The sequence below is a fragment of the Botrytis fragariae genome (genome assembly GCF_013461495.1).
Source record: "Botrytis fragariae strain BVB16 chromosome Unknown tig00000101, whole genome shotgun sequence".
NCBI classification, from domain to species: Eukaryota; Fungi; Ascomycota; class Leotiomycetes; order Helotiales; family Sclerotiniaceae; genus Botrytis; species Botrytis fragariae.
The window spans coordinates 1544747-1565697 of NW_023500996.1; the positions used below are offsets into that span (position 1 = coordinate 1544747).

General features: G+C 43.0%; 6 protein-coding genes across 6 annotated transcripts; 1 reads left to right on the forward strand and 5 right to left on the reverse strand.

Annotated features, from left to right (window-relative positions):
• Positions 1–797: 797 nt before the first annotated feature.
• Positions 798–1148, reverse strand: Bfra_009116 (uncharacterized protein; the record flags this gene model as incomplete). The annotated part of the gene is given in 2 exon segments (XM_037339467.1): positions 798–977; positions 996–1148. The coding sequence occupies 2 exon segments, from the start codon at positions 1146–1148 to the stop codon at positions 798–800; spliced, it is 333 nt and encodes a 110-aa protein (XP_037191033.1).
• Positions 1149–3917: 2769 nt separating this feature from the next.
• Positions 3918–4839, reverse strand: Bfra_009117 (uncharacterized protein; the record flags this gene model as incomplete). Its single annotated transcript, XM_037339468.1, has 2 exons — positions 3918–4630; positions 4737–4839. 2 exons carry the CDS (start codon positions 4837–4839, stop codon positions 3918–3920), a joined length of 816 nt encoding a protein of 271 aa, XP_037191034.1.
• Positions 4840–8678: 3839 nt separating this feature from the next.
• Positions 8679–11875, reverse strand: Bfra_009118 (putative kinesin family protein; the record flags this gene model as incomplete). Its single annotated transcript, XM_037339469.1, has 4 exons — positions 8679–11511; positions 11559–11678; positions 11750–11789; positions 11842–11875. 4 exons carry the CDS (start codon positions 11873–11875, stop codon positions 8679–8681), a joined length of 3027 nt encoding a protein of 1008 aa, XP_037191035.1.
• A 1008-nt stretch (positions 11876–12883) lies between these two features.
• Bfra_009119 (putative transcription factor cys6 protein) lies at positions 12884–16096 on the reverse strand (the record flags this gene model as incomplete). Its single annotated transcript, XM_037339470.1, has 4 exons — positions 12884–13650; positions 13699–14788; positions 14837–15550; positions 15659–16096. 4 exons carry the CDS (start codon positions 16094–16096, stop codon positions 12884–12886), a joined length of 3009 nt encoding a protein of 1002 aa, XP_037191036.1.
• Positions 16097–18028: 1932 nt separating this feature from the next.
• Bfra_009120 (putative protein cgi121 protein) lies at positions 18029–18960 on the forward strand (the record flags this gene model as incomplete). The annotated part of the gene is made up of 3 exons (XM_037339471.1): positions 18029–18285; positions 18355–18439; positions 18628–18960. The coding sequence occupies 3 exons, from the start codon at positions 18029–18031 to the stop codon at positions 18958–18960; spliced, it is 675 nt and encodes a 224-aa protein (XP_037191037.1).
• A 404-nt stretch (positions 18961–19364) lies between these two features.
• Positions 19365–20664, reverse strand: Bfra_009121 (uncharacterized protein; the record flags this gene model as incomplete). Its single annotated transcript, XM_037339472.1, is given in 4 exon segments — positions 19365–19391; positions 19455–19589; positions 19602–20102; positions 20410–20664. The coding sequence occupies 4 exon segments, from the start codon at positions 20662–20664 to the stop codon at positions 19365–19367; spliced, it is 918 nt and encodes a 305-aa protein (XP_037191038.1).
• Between the last annotated feature and the right edge of the window lie 287 nt (positions 20665–20951).

Consider the following 20951-nt stretch of genomic DNA (forward strand, 5'->3'; position numbering starts at 1 on the left):
GTCCATCTGAGAAACATTCAATCGAACAGGGGATCAAGTCAAAACTGCGTCTGGATGCGTGTTGATGAAAAGCTCGTATTATCGATGATAAAAGTTGTATGGCTCATATAAAGCGGGAATCTGGTGCTCATGTATTGAAAACCAAGTACATGATTCGTGGGATGAGCATTCTGCGGTAACCCAAACTTGGATCAGGTCGAGACGACGGTAGATGAGCAAGATAGAGTGCTGATTGAAGAAGCACCATATCACCGTTTTTAATCTGAAAAGACGATGAAAGCATTCTTGTAAAATGAGAAATATTCAAAAATTTAGTGCCTACTTGAGTGTCAGAGATGTAAATTTCTGCCAAGTTTTAACTTTAATTCGGTTGAAGAATCTAAACTACAGCTTGGGTATTGCTGCCGAGTCACACTGTTTGTGAAAGAACCGTTCTGTGTGTTGCCATATGCTTATAGCTTCGTCCAGAATTGCTTGCTTGGAAGCTGCTGCACAGCGCCTGATGCGCGATATTTTAGAGTTCTTGTATATCCGTGGTGAATTAACAATCATTAACGAATTTTTTGCTGTACATATCACACTTCATGAATGGGGTATAGATTACAGCAGTAGTGATGAAAGTTTTATATTATCTCGAAAGAGTTCTAATATGAAGAAAGGAAAAAAAAAAGGCACCTGCGGCAGTTTGAATGCAATAGTGAATACCCAGGTTCTCTTTCTCTAATTACCAAATCACCTAAACTCCAGTCGTTATGTCCATCAATACATTATAGTCACATAGACTCATTGAGAAAAAACTAGCTGTTGTAGATAAGCCGGAATGCGAAGAGTAAAATGAATATCACAAAGCCCAACGATGTATAGTAGTGACCTGCATCGAAAAGTGCCATGATGTAGAAGAATAACAAGACACACAGAAACAAGATGAAGATCGAAATGAGTTTTAATGTCAGCATTTTGATTCCAGCCACGTCGCGCTTGGTGAATTAACTTACTAGTTGTGCAACTAATAGAGCAAGTCTGTATCTGTGATCCAATTGATGGTCCATCAGCTTGATTTGATTGGAAAGATTAAGACGGGTAGTCTTGTCTTCCCTATTGTGCTTGAAAGCCACCATGCTATTACTGATGTCAAGCTGCTTTTGCATAACTTTGATTTGTTCGAATGCATCACTGTGTATAAGAAGTCAATGACAATACCATGGAGCCAAAAAGGCATAAAGATGACAACTTACGCTTGTTTTTGTCGCCTTGATAACTGGTCCTGATGTACCCCAGCTTTCCACTGAATCACCTCTTTTTGAGAGAGCCAGCGATCTGTCTAAACCTCAAGTCAGCGATGTGCCATGATGTGTAAGATCTCACACTGAAATGAAAATGTTCGCGCCCAGAATCTCGCAAAAACTCCCTGGAAGTTAATCTGCCGCTCGTTCTACGGTCAGTGCGAAGGGAAGACGTGTATCCCAATAGTGCCGTCATCCCCGACGGCCAGAAGGCCACACAGATCGGGAAATTAGCTACCACCTCGACCCGTTACAGATCTGGTCTCCACACCATGATGAATTTTTGCACACAATAAGATAGCTGAAAACGCACAAACCTCCGAGGAGAAGCTTCCCCCGGCACCGTGTACGCAGGTTTGAGGTCCCAAGGGACCAATAGAAGTCTTGCTTATGTCCCCATTGTTTTGCTGCGAATTCGATCGGTGACTGTGATACCACCTCACTTGAAATCAAATGTGCTTGAGATAGTCTGGCAGACGAGAAGGAATCGTAACAGCGTGTGAGGAATAGATCTTACCGGCAAGGAATAAGGGTCGAAGGAGTCATCGCCATCTGAATCCTGTGACTATATATGTTAGCTAAAAGTCAAAAGAGCTAAATAATTTTGAATACAGAAAGTGTGAGTCGAACTATGGACTTACTTGTTTTTCAGAGGCGGTCGAGGTTGTTGCCGAACTTATCGCCATTACAAGCTGATAGATGGATTGAGAATTGAAGATCGTTCGTTTTACGTCGTGCAAAGAGGTATGAACAGACAGAAGGCAGCGTAAGAGACAAATTTGTGAAAGCACGGAAAAGCTGTTGTTCGAAATAAAAAAGAAATGCAACGATTCAAAGCTTCGAATGCCGAGAAGCTTTGAGGTGGAATGAAGATGGAGGAAATTGAACCGTACTGACGAAACGAAACTCTTAAATGGGTTTTTTTGCAAATGTGCGCGATCTTAGCGAATTTCAAATTTTCCCGTCTGCGCCACCTTGCGAGTGAATACAGACAAGTTAAATGAGCATATAATCTCGTGATCCTGTCTCTAGATTTGAAGATCATGTGGATTTCTGGAAAGTGAATAGGAAGCTGTGAAAATTTCTTTCTTAGGAATACAAGCTCTTGAAGAGATCTTAATAAGTATTGCCAGCACATGCGTTGCTTTGCGAGCTAGGCCGTCTAGATAGTAACTCAAGGCTCTGAGGTTTAGTACTTAAGAAATTGGCTGTGAGACTCCATCGTTTTAAGAGAGTCTGAGTTAACATAAAAGTGACATTCCTGTCCTACCAGCATATTCTGCAATGTTAGATGCCTCAGGTAGCCGAGTTACAGATTGAGGAATGCTTAGTTTTACAACATTGATCTGGGAATGGTCGGTAACTAAGTAGAGACACAGCAAGATTCTGGCAATGTGGGAGCACTGTTTGGCATCCTCAATTTCCACTTTGGAATATTCAGTGGCGAGTGAATCTCAACTACGGCGCAAATTGCATGCTTAGAAATTTTGCTATCCAATTTTAATACTGTGCAATGCTATAATATTATTGTGTGTTTCTCGCTAATACGTGATATCAACATTCATAGTCATAAGTTCCATTATCATGGCTTTCATCGGGTCATGACCAGAAAGTCTGAGACAAAGCAGAAGCTACTAGATGTGCATTAGAATATCTAACCTTATTAAAGCCAATAACTACTCGAATGGCTCTTTAATTCACTTGAGTTGAAAGTACCTATTACTTGAGATACTTGAGTCCCGGATTAGAGATCTTTTTATAAACTATTTTGTAATGTGCTATTAACAAGATATATTTAAGTGTCCCAATAACAAAGAACTATGTTTAATTGACTGAACAATTTTTATATCTCATATGAGTCACTCTTGAGTCGTACTTATTAATACCAACAAGGATATAATAATCGACGTTCTTTGAGGGAGCAGCTCAGAACATTGCAAATAAAATCCAGCACAGACATTAGATTATATCAGTAGAGACTAAATACAAATTGCTCGCAATAATGTATCAGCAATATCTAATCCGCCGATCAAAACTACCTATTTGAACCTTAAAAGCATCGAATAACAAAAGGATATCCAACTCAAAATAGCCCCCGCATAAATCGAAGGTGATACTGCAAGAGTTTTGCTGTGCTTTCAGTAGCACTTCGAATAATTAGATCCTACATTCCAAACTACAGGCAGATGTCCAGAGAGAATGAAAAACAGTAGAAAGATATGAAGATTTGAAACACAAAAGCAAGATTGTCTTATCTTGGCCGTGTTGCGGGCACCTACGCCCAGTGTTGTTCGCGAAAACTTCGTCCCTCCGATGTACCATACCCAAGAGGTAGATCGGCAGTACCCTCGTCGCGACCCTCAAACCACTTCTCATCCTTGATACACTTTGAATTAGCAAATTGTTTTCTCCATTGATAATGTTCATCCGTGTGACGCTGGCACCAGTGGAAACAAGTGACCATTTTTTTTTCTTTCGACATTGTCCATTAAGAGAGTGGACCGCTTCTTTGTCTCGATTTCGCTTCTCTGCCTTGCAATATGAAAAGTCGCAGGTTGATAATTGATCATGATGTAATTGACATGCCCCAAAGGGAACATTCGTACTTGTCCGCTCCTTAAATGCCGACCGACGTCACTCCATGTCAAAATCCGCTGGCATCTTTTCTGTCGGATGGCTGTTGCCTTCAAAGGCCTGTGGGCTTTCAACAGATGTGAGATAATGTTGTAGGGATTCGGAATAGGCTTTCAATGGCTGTTGGTGCGGCATCGATGCGATTGGACGAGAACTGCGAGATTTCGATCCTTCTTTCGCCTTATGTCTTCTCCGAGACTGCTCTTTTTTTGCCTGTCTAGACGATAAGGTACTTATATCTCTTTCTGGCCTATCTGAAGGAAGAGGTGAACGCGGCATTGAAGTTGGGATACCAGCCGGAAAATGCTGCATAAAATCCGTGCCCTCGTTGCCTCTTTTCTTCATAGTGGATCGTTGAATTGGAGCTGAGAGTTGATACTTTTCACTGCCAAGTTCTTGGAAGCGTTTTGTATCACTCAGAGAGTTAGAAGCCTCACGACTTCTTGATTCGGAAGTTGGATAGTGCTGTGATTGACTAGTCGTACCATAATGCGAGCGAGCGGCAGGAACGTTGAAATTAGCTGGCGATCTTAAGCTCGTAGTACTAGAGGTCTGTGTTGGATGATGTGATGATTGAGCAGCCAATCTTAGGAACGAGCTGATTGGGGGCAGAGGGTTGTTATGTGTCGGATATGGTGATGGAGTATTTCTTTCGGTCAGGTTTAAAGGAGGAGGCTCCATGGTACTCCTACCTGAGCCATGTTGGTATGTTCCTAAGAAAATGTCAGCTATCTATTCCTTCGTTGGAGTCCAGCTCAATTCAACATCTGGCAGATTTGTATTGACCTTGGATGTCTCTATTTCTAAAGTTAGACTCACGAGGCTGACTTCCACCATAACTCTGCCGTTGAGGTTGACCATATTCATCAAGTTTTCCATAGCCACGGCCACTGCTTCCGATGCTGAAGTTGTTTAAGGACATAATTAGTGATTAGATATCTCTGATTTTGAGATCAAGTGCTGGAGATTTCTTAGGACCGATTGATGGACTATTTGATGGAATAGAGTAATGAGAATCTAGGGAGTCCAAGATGGTTATATGTCGAAATTTTGCGAGTCACCTATTCAAATGATGTGAGTGTTTCCAATTGCCAAAACCAATGAGTGACTGTCCATAGAATGCCTACAGACTCAATATTGTCATCATATGAGTGGTAAAGTGTGAGTGGATTCAAAGATAAAGTAATTATCTGGGATATTTATCATTGCAAGTCAACAACCGGTCCCTGTGAAAGCAATAATTGAGAGAAATGAATCGATATTTCAGGTCATGACTCCTACGAATGTACAAAACTTGGTAAATATGAGTTTTGGAAGGCAAATGACTGTTAGAATACGAGATAACTACCTGAGTAAACTGCCAAATCTTAGGAGTCCTTTGAGCAAGGAATTAATACCTATGTCGATGTTCTTTGGAAGCTCAAGAAAATGGGTTCTAACTCAGACCGGGGTCAATCATTTCGATTTTGCTTTCTATTCTCTTTCTGGCTTTTCGGAACTCTTAGGACGACCGAATTCAAAGGCTCCGAACTTCCACTTCCATACTGAAGATCATGATTATGGAAGACAGAATTACTTTTGACTTTACCTGAAAATATGGCTTAAATGCTTTACTCTGGGTCATGAATAAGTAATGTGAATAATGGTGTGATGTTCCACTGAGAAGTTATATATTCACTGTCCTGATGATGCATAGTCATGTGTGATTGACCTAGTCATATTCATAACTCGCAAACATCACTTCTCAGACATACTTCCCTCCTTCGATTACTACTGAATCCCGAATATAGTATCTTCTCAATACCTCGATAGCTCACGAACTCATTTAGGGGGCAGTATCCTAATCGACGTGACATCTCGAACGGGAAACGGATGTGTGCGCGGTGCCATGAAGATCAATTTCGATGCTGGTTAAAAATAAGCGTGCGAGAGAGGTGTTGCAATCCGATTGATGATTCGAATTTAATGAATCTTTGCACTCAGTGTAATGGACTGTGTCGACAATACGATCTAGCATCGAGACAAACTTGTCTCAACCGGAAGAGAGAAGATTTGGGAATGTGTTATTCCATGTTATGAAGTTATGAAACGGTCAGAAGGTACTGTTCAATCTGGTTCTTCGGGACGTGCACTACCTGCATCAGGCACTCTGTCGCCCTCAGCACAATTGCCTAGATCTAATCAATCTTCGAGAAATTTATCCGAGGGATCTGCGCGGTCATCTGGTAGGGCTCAAGGGAAGAAAAGAGCCATGATAAAATCCCCATCGGACTCCCCGCCACGGAGATCCGAGCCATCTCGTACTGATATCGCAGTCTTCCAGCCAACTGAAGAACATATTGCAGCAGTATTCTTTCATCAGCAGGGTAGTTTGTATGATGCCGACGAACCATCCGACCGAGGAGAGATTTATTTCAATCCAAATCAGAGACAAGCTACTCCAACCAGATTCAGCCCACCAAGGAGCGTTCGAGGATCGAGAGAAAATCACCCTTATCAAACTTCCAATCCTCGAGATACAGCTGGGCTACAAATGAACACAGCATCAAGAGAATATTCAACACAACTTCCGACACAGTCGACACAATTCATCGGCACTTCGCCAGCACGTCAACCTCTTGCATAAGATCATACTCAAGCAACCCACGGACAGTATGGAGTCCTAACACCAAGCCTGCTATATCCTGGCCACCGAAGTAGTGCGACCGAGACTTCTTCAAGGTTCCCTTCTTGAGACGTGCCAAATATCCCAAGCCTACAACAAGAGATGGCTCTAACACATGTCACCGACTCATATGTATCTCCAATACCAGCCATTGCGGGAACCTATTCTATATGCACTTTCTACACTCCTGATGAAAAGTGTGAGGAGCCTTCCATTATCTCAACCGTTTGTTGTGGAAATCCACGCCACAATGATAGGAATAATGTATATTACCACAGTGGAGTACCCACAAGTCTAGAGAGAAAAGATCCAAACTCGCAAGACATAAGATGCACGCAGCGTATGGCCCCTTAGATTACTAGAGATGGGGCCGGTAAAAGGGAGCCAGAACACAACTGTGGGGGAGTGACTGCCAGTGGATGCAAATACTGCGGCCTGGTAGGTCATTGCAATGCGAACATAAACCACCCTCAGCCTAAACAACTCAAGGGTCATAAGTCATGGTACCCACACTACCCCGTAGTTTCAGGTGTAATCCATAGTGATCGGAATGGGCGAAATCCGAAACCGCCAAAATGAAAGGACGTTCAAAGATTTTGTCTTCACAGCCATTATCAAAATGGCATTGAGATGGAGCAGTCCTGGATTGAGACTGCTAATTCATATTTCTGCGAGGCGGTGACCTCTATCTTTCAGGATGAATTAGTTTGTATTATTTGGGATCAGGATATGTTTAGGGAAATTTTGGGATAAAACTTTTTCTATCTCAGGTTGATTGATTGGTGGATATGATACTTCGTTACCTTACAAATCTTTCCTTCCATTCTCATATCCAAATAATCCCCACCATTCCTGCCCCTTCACACTCCAACTTTTACATTTCTCTTACAACCCAAAAAGGATTTACTGTTATCTCATTGGCTGGATACATATTCTTGAATCGAGGGTGATCCTTTAGATTGCTTCTCATCAGTTACTCGTAACTCTTGTGATCCAATCTTCAAGGTACATATTTAGTTTGCGACGAGTTTGAAAAATGAATTACTATTAATTTGCAATTGTACCATTTGCATATGTTATGTGACTTGATAACCATATGTATTTTGGCTTTATTTCTCCCGTCTTCAGATTTACTTAGTTCAACCTATGACCCCGGCATCCAATCCATCAATCCATTCATCTCATCCGCCGAAGATCAAACCCACCCCACGACCTTCAACCTTTCCGATCCCATCAATCAATCATTGCCCTCCCTCTCCTTGTCTCCTCCTCGCTTATTCAGGGGCCCACCTTGTCCTCGAATCTCTGTGCGTGCATATAATCACGTGATTCGACATCATTTCCTCTTCCTTCTTTCCTCTTCTTCACCCACTCTACCCATCATCTTTCACCTCCTCACTGTCAAAGATAAAATCTTCCTATATGCACTTATAATCACAGCCTGTCTCCAAAACTAGGAGTCTCCAAATCCCCAAGTCTCTAACTCTCCAGTCTGAACACATGAAATACTAATCCCTTACAACGTAAACTCACATACATCCTTGACACCACACGTAAACATCACACAAACTCAAAGAACATCATCACATCACATAACCTCATGAAATAACACAACAGAAATCACAGCACAGCACGTCACATTACCAACTTCCAAAAAGAATAAATTTCATAATCATATTCACATTGATAATCTCTACAATCTCCACTACTATCTCCAACCTCCCCTCTCCAAACAACACATCATCATCAGTAACCTTCGCCATCCTCCACCGTCCTTACATCTACCCACTCAGCTCATCTCAATCCAACTAATCCGCAACTCTAATTCCAATTACAAAACTTTGTAGCTGATCAATACAAAGAAAGTATTCATTTCAATCCCTCATATCTCCACACCAAACGCCCTAGCAATGCAAGAATGGAATCGCGCGCAACACCTTGCGTCTTTAGACTATGTACGATTTTGAGTAAACGAAGGAAGTCAACTAGACCTCTAAAGCCAAACCACACCAACGCCACCCAACCCCGATGCACTGTCAAAAGGGAAATTGCACCATCACATTAACCTCAACATGATTCATCGAATCCTGATTCTTTCATCTCCAACCACCCTTCCCCATAGCACTCATAACACTTTCTCTTCCTCTCGCCTCCCTATTAATACTACCACCAGCAGCTCCATTAACCGCATGAACTCTCAGACTTCCACTACCCTCCCGACCATGCCCATGACCTCCAGACACCGATCTCCCGGAATCCGTTGCTCGTCTACTATGGCCATGTTTAATTACCGGTGCCGTTCTCGGACTCAATACACTGCTCAACGTATCCCCCTTGTCACTCTTCACCATCCGTCTCGCGTGACTAGCCGTAAACATTTGATTTTCGCTATTTGGGCTCGTTGCAAGCTGAGCCGCTGTCGGACTTCTTGCTCTTCTGATTCTTTGATTACCCTCAGAATTTGTATGATTATAACCTGACCTTGAAAGACTACCATGTCTCTTAAGCGCCATACCAATCTTAACGCCATCCAATTTTCCCACTTTATAATTCTCAGTTTCGTCGCCCGAATTATTTCCTGCTGGCTCGGCAGCTTCATCTACATCGCGAAGGGGGGATCGATTTGGACTAAAACCGTTCTTGAGGATTCTCAACGGAGAATGTTCTGTATCCGAAGACGTTGGGGAGAGATTGGTAATTGTTGGAGGAGGCGGTGAAGCCGAGTGGGGCTTTTTGGACAGGAATCCTGCTTGGAATCGATTGTTCTTGGGCTTAATATCAAGGGAAGTTAGTGGAGCCGTGGGAACAGGTGACGAGCCCAGGGGGTCCGTGGAAGCCTCGCCTAGGTATGATGGTAAGAGTGGTAGGGTAATAGTCTCTTCGACCAAGGACACATCCGGAGTGGATTCAAACTTCTGGGGTGTTTTCTCGAACTCGGCCAAGGCTCCGGAATCGTCATCGTCTCGCCATCTGACACTTCGCTTGGAGGTCTTCTTCGGTGTGAAAGAAAGTCCTTTCTTACCTACTACTATCTTACGACGCCTCGGTGAGGATTTCATCGGAGATGGAATTTGTGGTGCCACTGTTAGAGAAGGCATTTTAATTGGTGATTGTGATTCCCCATCAAAAGAGAGATTGATCTGCTTGTTGCGTTTCGGTGTACCTCGTTTGGTAGGCGCGAATTTTTCCGTAATCTTCATAGACCCATCTGGCTTTACTATTGAAGCAGATGCTGTGGAACATGTTTCTAAAAGTTTTGAGATGGTCTTCTTGCCATGTTGCACAGCATCCTCTTCATTCATACCAATAACGTCATTAAGCGAAGACATGATCTCGAATTGGGCAGAGAGCAGCACTTGCATAACACCCGCATCGACACCCTTTTCTTGCTCTAAGACATACTGGAATGAATCTCGTGCAGCATTAGCTTTCAAGAGTTCTGTTTCTCTAGTCAAGCAAGCGATATCGTTGCCATCCTCACGTCCATCAATCTCAACAAGTTGACGAACGCTGTTTTGTAAAGCAGAATCAATAGCCCGTTCCCAGTTCATTTTGTGTATTCGTTGATGATAATGCTGACGGCTATTTTCCAATTCGAGAAGAATGCCTTGAGCTGTCTTGCGCATAGATGTCAAATTTGGGGGCATTTCTTCATCATCCCGAGAATCACAAACGTTATCGAATGATGCAATCCAGGAGGATAGTACACTAATGCGACGTTCGATTTGTCGAAGTTTCTTCATCTGGTTGACCTTTTCTTGTCGGTCGTTTACTGAGTTTTCAAAAGCTGCACGAATACGCGCTACACCCTCACGTGTAATGGCGTCTCTCTTTTCCGCCTGCTTTCTGAATTTTACGAATGCAATGGCTTCAGCATCTTTCTGCTGAGCCTTCAACTCATTGATCATAGCCATCTGCTCATCAATCTTGACCAAGAAATCCTTGACATGACGATTGACATTGAAGACGTTTCTGGTGACCTTGGTTTGAATATTCTTGGCTCGGTTGGCGTATCTCAAGGTGTTTTGGGTTTCGTCGAAATGCGCACTGGAAGGACTGACACATACAATCATGACAGTCTTGCAATTTCCACCGAGAGAAAACTTCAATAGTCTCGTCAATTTTGAATTTCGATATGGGACGTGATTTTTCTTTCGAGGATCGCAAAGAGCATTGATACAGCTACCAAGGGCGAGAAGGGATTTGTTGATATTCGCACCCTCGATCAGTCGTTCACCTCGATTCTTTGTCGCGCTCGCACGTTCACTACCGGCTAAATCGATGATACTCAAAGTCGCCATTGTATGTGGTTCGTTTACTGATGCGTTGCGATCCTTTTGCGCGACATTGATTTGTAGGACTGCATGAGATCGAGAAGATGTTGCATTGGCCGCAGTTGGAGAAATGGTTCGATATTCGTTTCCTTTAACAATCATATCCATGACTTCCTGAACATCTTGAGGTTTGTGACTCGATAACCCCGCGACTGATACCGCTTGATTGGCATCCTCTCTTAACATTAAACCCCCCTTACTACCCCCTGGAACCAGAAGATCTCGAATTGTCTCGTTATAAATCTCCAGGTAGGATAATGTGATTTCCGTTTGTTTTTCTTCAGCCCTTTCGCTGATTTTCTCGAAGAGTTCCTGCATAGTTAAGAAAATGATACCAGGTTGTTGGGCCGTTCCTGTGATCGTGTGAGTTTTACCACAACCAGTGGCACCATATGCGAAGACTGTAGCATTATAACCATCAAGTACATTGTCCAAAAGACCTCTCGTTGTTGATTCGTAAACATCTCCTTGTGTTGTGTTATCATCGAAAACCCGATCGAATGCGAATGTTTGATCTTTAACTCGTTTGCCCATGTTCGATACTACTTTCGATTGAAATCGAGTTATAGGGGCATCTTGTGGAGGATCGAACACACTGCGAATGTTAGACCTTTGAAGTGCTGTTTCTTTCGCAATACGTACAGGCATCTATCATCAATAACCTTTATGACAGGATGAATTCCTCTCCCACCAAGCTTTGGAGTAGGAGCTCCTGCCAATGAGCCCTCTCCCAGAAATGATATGCCATCATCGGTTTTTGTACTATAGAATGTAAGTAGTCGATCAAGGTATAATGCTATGGGCTTTGAGAAGTTGAGTATGTAGGTACGAACATTTGCGCGGCTTCTTGAATAGTAAAAGGTCGGACACGAACTGGCAATTGTTAGCAAAAGTGCGCCCCATACGATTATCATAATATCCATACCAGTGACAGAGATCGAAGACGCGCCTGACGACATCTTATCGGTGTCAATCGTGTTCCTCTTAGATGTATTGTTCTCCAGCTGAAGTCAATATCAACAGACCGCCAAAGTGAATTCAATTATACAAGATCGACTTGGATGTTAAGGAAGAATTAAAGAGTGCAATAAATGCGAAAGAAGAATCACAATACAGCTGTATCTGATTAGTATTGACTGTTAAAAACAAATACCGGGAAGGAAAGTCGTGAAGTGGTCGTGTCTGTCGAATTTGACAATGCCCATATACCCATGATATGTCTATCCATATGTGTTTGGGTTTGTTCGTGAAACTTTCATTTCTCGGGAAAACATGGTTGGCCCGTCAACTCCAAATGACCCACCTTCCGCATGAATTCTTAGCGCGACCCTTGAAAGACTAATCCTGTTCCCCCCTACCGCTACTAACGCAGCCTTTCATGCAAGGCTATCCTTAATTCATCTATATGTCTTCAATCTTATTTCACTTTATTCAATCATGTGTAAGATGGGACCTTTTGGGATCTACTTGAATACCTAGGAATCCTGGTACGCCTCGACGCCCAAGCTGTTCATTTGTAGGGGAATTGGACTAAAATGAAACAAGTCTACCGAGTATGGAATCACCTGCCTCGAGCGTTCTTGGATATAGGGGCTCAAGGAAATGTTTCCGTCTGATGAGAATATCACACCGTTGATTGCTTGAGATTCATTATTATTCGCTGCTATTTGGGCTTCCTCTCTATTCACCCATCTGCGCTCCTCCTTTGCCCCCTTTCGCTTTCATAATATAATACAGGAATCTCCTAGGCAAAAGCCAAACCAAACAACCAAACCAATACTATACTATGCAATCCACCTACCTGGTATGTAATCCCTGTCCACCGCCCAATAACTCCAAGTAAGCCAACCGGCCCGTCCATTGCACCATGCTTTTCTATCTTTTCCCGTCCTTGATACGCCAGTCATCTCCATCCACCATCATAATATGCACAGAAATTTTAATCACGTGTAGAAAATCCAAGAAGATCAACCCGTCGAACCATTGACACCAATATCAAAAAGGTTCAACGGCCAAGTAGGGGCACCCGCGATAGCTCCCGAAACTTGACCACCCAAATGTCCTGGCTCACCAACGCCTCCGCTTTGAACATCGCCCATCGATGTATTCAATTGTGTTGTGTCACCATTACTCATATCTCTTCCTCCTAGTTGCATTAGAGCACTTGCCGAGTAACATTCTTGTGGCTCAAGGTTCCCTGTGACAGTAGATGTCCAATGCTGCCAGGCTTGCGTTGGTGCTGTGTTGACCTGAGTCGAATTTCTTTGCCACGTATTAGGGGCGACCTGAGATGCCTGAGCAGCTAACGCAGCAATCAATGGTGCTTCTACAGAGTCACTAGTTGAGGCCGGATATCCTCCATAGCCTTGATTTTCTGGTTGCGCATATGTCAAATCTGAAGTGTTAGAAGCCGATTCAAGATATGGTGAATATTGAGTTGCAGCTGGATATGGTGTCTGTTGATGAGACATTTGACCTTCGGAGGGCGAGTAGTTAGGTGCAGGCGCACTCCCCGTAGCAGAAGTTGGTTCATTATAATTGTAGTTTTGAGCATTTACCGGGTAACCATTATTTCCATTGGTATTCGATGTTTGCTCCGTAGGTCTAACTTCTTCCTGACCATTATTATTCGAAGCGTAGCTCTTGTCATTCTTAGCAGGTAAATTTCGACTTAGTAATCCAAGGGTCCCATCGGTGACAACTTGCACAGCTTTCTTGAGCCGTGTTCCGGAACCTAGCATCAATTAGTAAACTAGTTTCAATTCAATGAATTGTCACTTACCAAGTAGCGAACCTATGTCACCCATAATATCCAACCAAATGTCCATCTCTTCTCTCAATGCAGCCAAATCAGCTGATGAAGTCCCTCCTCGTTTCTCCCATTGCGCAAAGAGTGTAGTGGTTAGTGCCATAACAAATACTGAGGTATTGTACCAAGTCGTATCAAGACTCTTGTACTTTTGTAATTGGCGAACAACTCCTAACATTTGCCGAGAAGACTCTACACAAATTCTCATACTTTCCGCATTGAAATCTGGATCTGTGGTCATAGAAACTGATGGATGGCGAAGAAGAAGACGAAACTCTTGAGACCAAGATTGAGCATAAAGAGCAAAGACTCGTCCTTCTTGTTCATTATGTCCTAATTCTCCGTTGACAAGCTCTGGGGGCAAGTCATCTTTCCAAGCACGAATCTTTGCCTCCAATCTGTTGACAGTCGCAACATACGTACTTGGCTGGCGAGAAATTGAATAGATTGTTGAATAAAGCTCCAAATAACATGGTATAAGTTTGAAACCTTGAATTCCAATCTCATGGTTACACTTTATTGGATTAGGTGGATCTATACCGTCTCCGGGAATATAGTCATCATCAATTTGTGATGGGCATTCGACGTCGTAATCTTCATTTCGAAGGGGCATTGGACGGCCAAGCTTACCGCTGAGAGTGACATTGACAGCAAGGATGACCCAAAATGTTCGTCGGCGCATTTCGATATCGAGTTCACTAAGGGTGTTCGATTCAGGTGCCCATCTCTTCATTGATCGGTGAAGGCCAAGCTCAATGGCAAGAGTCATTGCCATTCTTGCAAGCACCCAACTGGCTCCCGGCTTAGGGAAGTTTCGAAGATGCAAGCAGATTAAGGCCAATGCTTGAATATCTTGTGCCGTGTGACTACATGCCAGTTGATAAAACATGCCAAGACAGTAATGATAATGCGTATTTGATTGAGAATTCAAACTAGCTTGTTGTTCCGCATCTTCCCAATTTCTGGTCGCATACTGAAAGAACATGATTGCGAAGAGCATATGAACAATGACATTCTCAGCAGTGGTGGGGCGAAAGGTAGGATCATCATACATGCGAGATAACTGTGTTGTTAGCCAAAGAAACTTCTATCTCGACTGTAGTACACATACCAATCTCATAAAAGTACCTCTATGGAGTAGAGGACAATATGGGTTAATAACACGGAAATACCATTCCGCATAAATGATAGCCTCTGAACGTGCTGGCAATTCGACCTTTTCAATCCTTGGATTTACATTCCAAGCCGATTGAAGGAACGACTGATATGATTTATTGTATAGTTGAGGATGGAAGACCGAAGGATCTGGTTCATCCATGTCTGTTGAACGAAAGTCCGCGATATCAATTTCCATGCCTAGAATCGACAAAGCGGTCCCTTTAATTGCGCTCAGGTGAGAACTTCCAGGCGATACTCCGAGATAATTATCCCCCATACATCCAGCGCGATAAGCAGGCAATGCGCGAAACATATTGGTTTCTTGCTGCTGGCCATTATTTGCCGTGGCTGAAGTTGGTGAAGTATATGCTGGACCTGTCGTACTCCATGTTGATTGCATGCCATTTGAAGACTGACCATAACCATATTGTCCCGATGCTGAATCCGGATAACCATTCGCAGGTTTGATATCCGCACCACCTTGCATTAATCGATGCTCCAATTCCTGAATTCGAAGTTGCAGATCTCGATTTTGTTGTTCAATTCCCTCGACATAACCCCGCGATGTCGCACGACCTGTTATTCTATCGGTCGTTTTACATTCGTTATGATTTTGAATACATGGCGAACAACCACCCGCCAATCCATCGCATCTTATCTTACGGACCTATATTTAGTAAATCACCATCATTAGTCAATTGAAACACTATCAACAGCGCGCAACATCATCGTTCATCCCATCTTTCCATTGCCCACTACTGACTAACTCACTAACCTTACAACGGTCGCAAGCTTGACCAGTTCTCGTTGACGCCAACAACTTCTTCTTCACAGTATTTGAGAATTCTTCGGGATGTTGTTCCGATTTAATGTGCTTAGCAACCGGCGCATTTGAACCATTTGGTTCACCTGAAGCATTTCGTTTTGGAGGCATCGTCGCAATCAATGCGCCGGAAAACGCCGTATTATGTACTGAGGTGGAAGAAGCCGTTGGACACCCAATCCGTCGGTTCTGTCGGTTCTCAATTATATTGTCCGCCGATACTTTGGAACTATTGGATTCTCCTAATACTGATCCTTGGAATTGCCATGAAGAAATGGTATAAGGATTTAATAAGTCAAATTGTCGATTGAGTCGCTCTTGGTGATTATTCTGAGTACGAGGTGAATTGAATTGCGACAATTGTACACCGAGACCACCATGAAATATCATTGTGAGCGGCGAAAGCCAATTGAATTGGATTGTGTTCTTTCTCTTGGAAGCTAGTACCGATTGAGATGGAATTGGATAAGGTTTCGGCCTTGGAGTCCAGGCATCTATTTCTCCCTCATTCGAGTGATGAAAGGATTAATACAATTTTCCCCCCAGTAACACTTATCACCCAAAGTTCAACATGTGGGAAAGAGATGAAGGATAATCCTCATACAGTGATGATGGGAGAAGATCACATCTGTCTAGGTGGTATCATGAAGGTAAAGATGGATATGATGGCCATCTATGATGAAGGGGAATACATATGTCAAATATATGGATGAAGAAATGAAAGTTGTTAAAGATAGAACATCTAGATGGACCTTGTTTGGAGATATAATATGGATGAATGCTAAGGCATTCTATTTCAAGAATAAAGAAAATGGTGTATCAAGCTTTAGGATTAAGGGACAACAAAAGCTTCTACATACGTCGTCCTAAAACGATATACTAAAAGAAGAGGAGGAAGAGTATATTATCCTCTCGAGAAATTAGAATCATAAGAATAACCTTAGAACAAAAGCTCCCTCGTACATCAACGATCAATCTAAGGTCGAACTCCTTTCTCCTTTTTTGTCCCTGAATTCTGGATGTTTCCGTAGCTTTATATGTCAAAAAGCCCCTTTTTATATCATTTTGGTATTCAAACTAAACACACCTACCCATTGAATGACGAAAAATATTCCAAATTGCTCAGGATCGCCTCACAGATTTCTATAACTCATTCCCAATGCCGTGCTCGATTCTGATTCTAGACCGTATAGAAATGTTCATGTAGAATGTTTGAACTCCTTGCCTCCCCCTCAACCTTATTGCAAGAACCGGGGAAGATCAACGATGTCTTCCCCTCCCTGGCACTGATATCTACGATACATACTCAATCCCATATCTTGAATCTGACTATCAGATTATGGCACTCTCTCTCCGCGCCCCTCGGGGATGCAACACCACCAGCCACCCGTCACACAATCCCCTTTCTATCCCTTTCCTCTCAACTAATCCGCATATCCCGGGGAATACCCAGCCCCAAGCAATGACACTCCCCTCATTCCATAGGGCCAATTTGAAAAACATGGCTCACACGTGGCTTTTTCTTTGTCCCCCGCATCCCCCATGCATTGAAAAAGTACAACGACGAGAGTCTCAAAATATCAGCTCAGGAATGGCTTGGCACATTGACCTTCTGTGATTGAAGTACCACAAAGAAAGATCTTGGCTGGTTCTGGAACCGACATCTTTCCTAACAAATTTAGAAGAGAATAGTCTTTACTGTCGGGATTCAAGAGGTCGCCGGGCACCTCGTATGGATGGAAAAAACCCACCTTTAGCGAGGAGCGCGAAAATAACCTTTGAGCCAAGAGACGCTTCGTTGATCGACATCCAATTACAATGCATTTACGACCTTCTATTTTCGTATTGAAAATGCTTCTCTCTTGAAAGTTGGAACAGAGCGCTAAGAGAAGAAGATCGAGAATTTGCTGTTTCTCAGGAAAAGTCTTCCGCTCATCGCGATGAATCGTAGATTCGGAAACTCAAGCTCGAGCCAAGTATCTCAGTCGTAACAAAGCGAACAGTCCGAAAAACGTGGGAAAATAAAGCAATTATTACACACGTTGGCATCATACCGTAGTTCATATAGATGTAGACCTTTCGTACATCTAGTAAAAAATACAACCAGATACATCCATCACAACACCATTGGCGGTGTCCCAAAATCCCAGATCAAATTGAGATCACGTGATTCGTCGTATTTCCCCAGGAATATCACAGACACCATCTCCATGCGCCTACGACCAAAATCAAATTCCAGCCAACCAAACAACAATCCACCAATTCCACTTCCCCAATATTACAACAGAAACTCCCCCATCTCCCACATCTCAGACCCCAAACATGGCGCCCGCGCTCCTCCAAACCATCTCCTTAGAACATCTCCCCGAATCGCACACCCTCCACATCGCCTTATACCGCAACCTCACCAACGCCTCTTTCCTCCACCAACAACTTCTTACCGGAAACACCGATTTCGAATATGCGTTTATCGATGCGAGCGTTGTACGTTCTCTCCATCTTTCCCTCCTCTTTTCTCCCTCTCAAATTACTCATAACCCCTCCATTGCCCCACCATCAGATTCATTTTATATCATCACGTGACTAATCTCGTAATCGGGGACTGGATAGGTACTTTCAAAATTACACATTTTAGCAGCAGCATATAGAGCAATAAACGATGCTTTGGAAGAAAGATTAAAGAGTCGTAATATTCATTCGGAGATTGTTTTCTCGCTGAGTATGAATAATAATGTATGTTCGCTTGTGCTTCCCCCCTCCTATTCGGTGTTCATCTCCTCCTCATGATACACTCAATCAGTACATGGTCACGTGTCAAGACACACTAAATCATATGAAATGATATTTATCGCACATTCATCATTTCTATCGCTATAAGGTTCAGCAAGTCTCCCGAATGAATAGACTAACTCCCTCTCAAGATCGCAGAATCTTTCCGTCGCTTCGGTATAACCCCAACCACCACCTCTCTCCTCGTCGTAAAAGTAGCACCCGCATCCTCTGCATCTCAAATCTCGGAACATCTTTCGTCCGTAATTGAAGGCGAACCTGTTCTATTTGATGAAGAGTCTTTAGCGAGTATGGTAGATATTGCAAGGGTGAAAAAGCTTTACAAGTTGAACGCTCTTGGCGGTGGTGGAAAGAAAGGTGGTGCGAATGGCGTGAGTGGAAAAGCTGAGAATAAAGTGGATGAGAGGAAAGAATTAGAAATCATGGTTCTGGGGGCAATGGCGCTGAGGGGTGCTACCAATTAGCGAGGTCGGTTTAATGAAATTGTTGTTATTGCAGTATGAAAAGTTGTGCATTCCAGAACAATTCGGCCACCAGTGTGTCTTCTTATTTGGCTTATTGTGATGATTCAACCGTAAAGTTGTATGTGGAATATCGAGCATTCTCGCTACAAGTCCTGTGCCTTTGGCCACGCCTAGAGTTGCAGCAGTCGGGATAGAAAGTAATAAAAGAAAAAGAAAACAAGAGAAACGGCTGTTCAGAATTTGCAAACGAGAAATCAAAGTTGGATGCACGAGGTAGATTGAATTTTCCTTGTGTGTTTTATTTGAGAATGGTTTCATTGTGTAAACGGAAGTCGAGGACTAGGAACACTTCATGTTCGGACTGCAATCCGGAGTACCGAAATCCTACCCATCTTATTGTGCTCTTACCAGTCAGTCTCAGTAGTATCCCACTAGTAAAATATCAGCCTTGTTCTTGAATCTGGGATTTATACCCGTTGACACTCAGAACTCACAGGAATATCTTCCTCCTCCAATTCAATGAATAGAAAGTTGTGGATATATTCCCCCTCCCCAGCTACTGCAGAAGTATTCAACTTTAGTTTGTTTTTGGTGATATCTTTCATGATATCCGAGAGTAAAAGAAATTTCTACAGTCTCACGTGGTATTGTACGAGTGAGCCTCTGGTTACAGATACTGCAGCATTTAAAAGTTTTCCAGCATCTGGCGCGGACTTGTTCACAAGTATGTTCTGTATACTTCTGGCTAGGACTGCTCCCACTCGGTTGTGTACGTTCTCAGCCAGCCTTGCAAGTCTTTTATCCTCTATTTTTGTCTTGAATGGTAGCTGGTCGGGAGGCCAATACCCAGAAATCAGAACGAGGCAGTCGTTGAAAAGCTCGCGATGTCTTAGTTTACATGACAATTCTAGCAACAGCTCCCTATGATCTTTTATATTGGCAAGAAGTTTCGGGCTGCGGAAGAAGGCTGAGTAGAGAGAATTTGATACCACGGGTAGGCAACGGTAGAAATCGGCCAAGGCTGTAATCTCTTGCAAATGCGCTGTGCTTGTGATTTCGTAAGGCTTTTGGTACATACTCATGATGATATTTTCAAAGGCCATAATATCCAGATCACTACAGCTAGTTGCACCTCGTTGTTTCTGTAGCATATGTCAGAATAGTGGATACGAATAACCATTACGGTGGATATTTGAACTATGCATGGCACACTCTCGGAGTCATGTCGGAGATATCGCAATACGGCGATCTTCTTCGACATCTCAAATTATAAATGGGAGACTGAAATATATCTGGAGACCCAAATCATTTCAAGGATTCAATCCACTGGGGTGATTCCAGTAAGGTTAATCTCATGGTAGCATATGCAAACAGGACTTTGTTCGACAACCTTTCAACAATCTACCATCTTCACTACCATATGTCAAGCTGCCAGTAAATCAGACTGACCTTGGATTCTTGACCTCTTCTATCAACAACATACCAGCTACCATCTTGCTCAACCTTTCCAGTCCAGTCATATTTCCACATTGCGCTGGGAGGAGCCGATTCTTTGTCAGGAGAGTCCATAAACTTCCGGAAGTAAGCAGAATAAAGCTTCAGAATACTAGAGTGAACTCGCAATTCTTTGAGCTGAAAAATGGTGATCCGAGTGTCGGGCTCTTGTCCCGGGATGTAAAATGTCACAACTTCGGGAGAAGGCATGATCGTGTCTGACTAGATGTACGTTTATAGTAGCAGGTAACAGGTGATTCGAGACAGACAGACAGACTGAATGGATTTTTGGCTAGAGCTGATGAGCTGATTTTGACGCGGTTGCGCGACGTTCCAGTTCCAAAATGTTCCCGCAAGCTTTGACTAATGTGTGAATATGGTATGAATGTCTATGAACGACAACTTAAATGTCTCACTTCACCAACTAAAGAAAAGGAAGAGATGAGGAATAGTTGAAGTAAGAATCAAAGTGCTTAAAGTGATGAGATGTCGTTAGG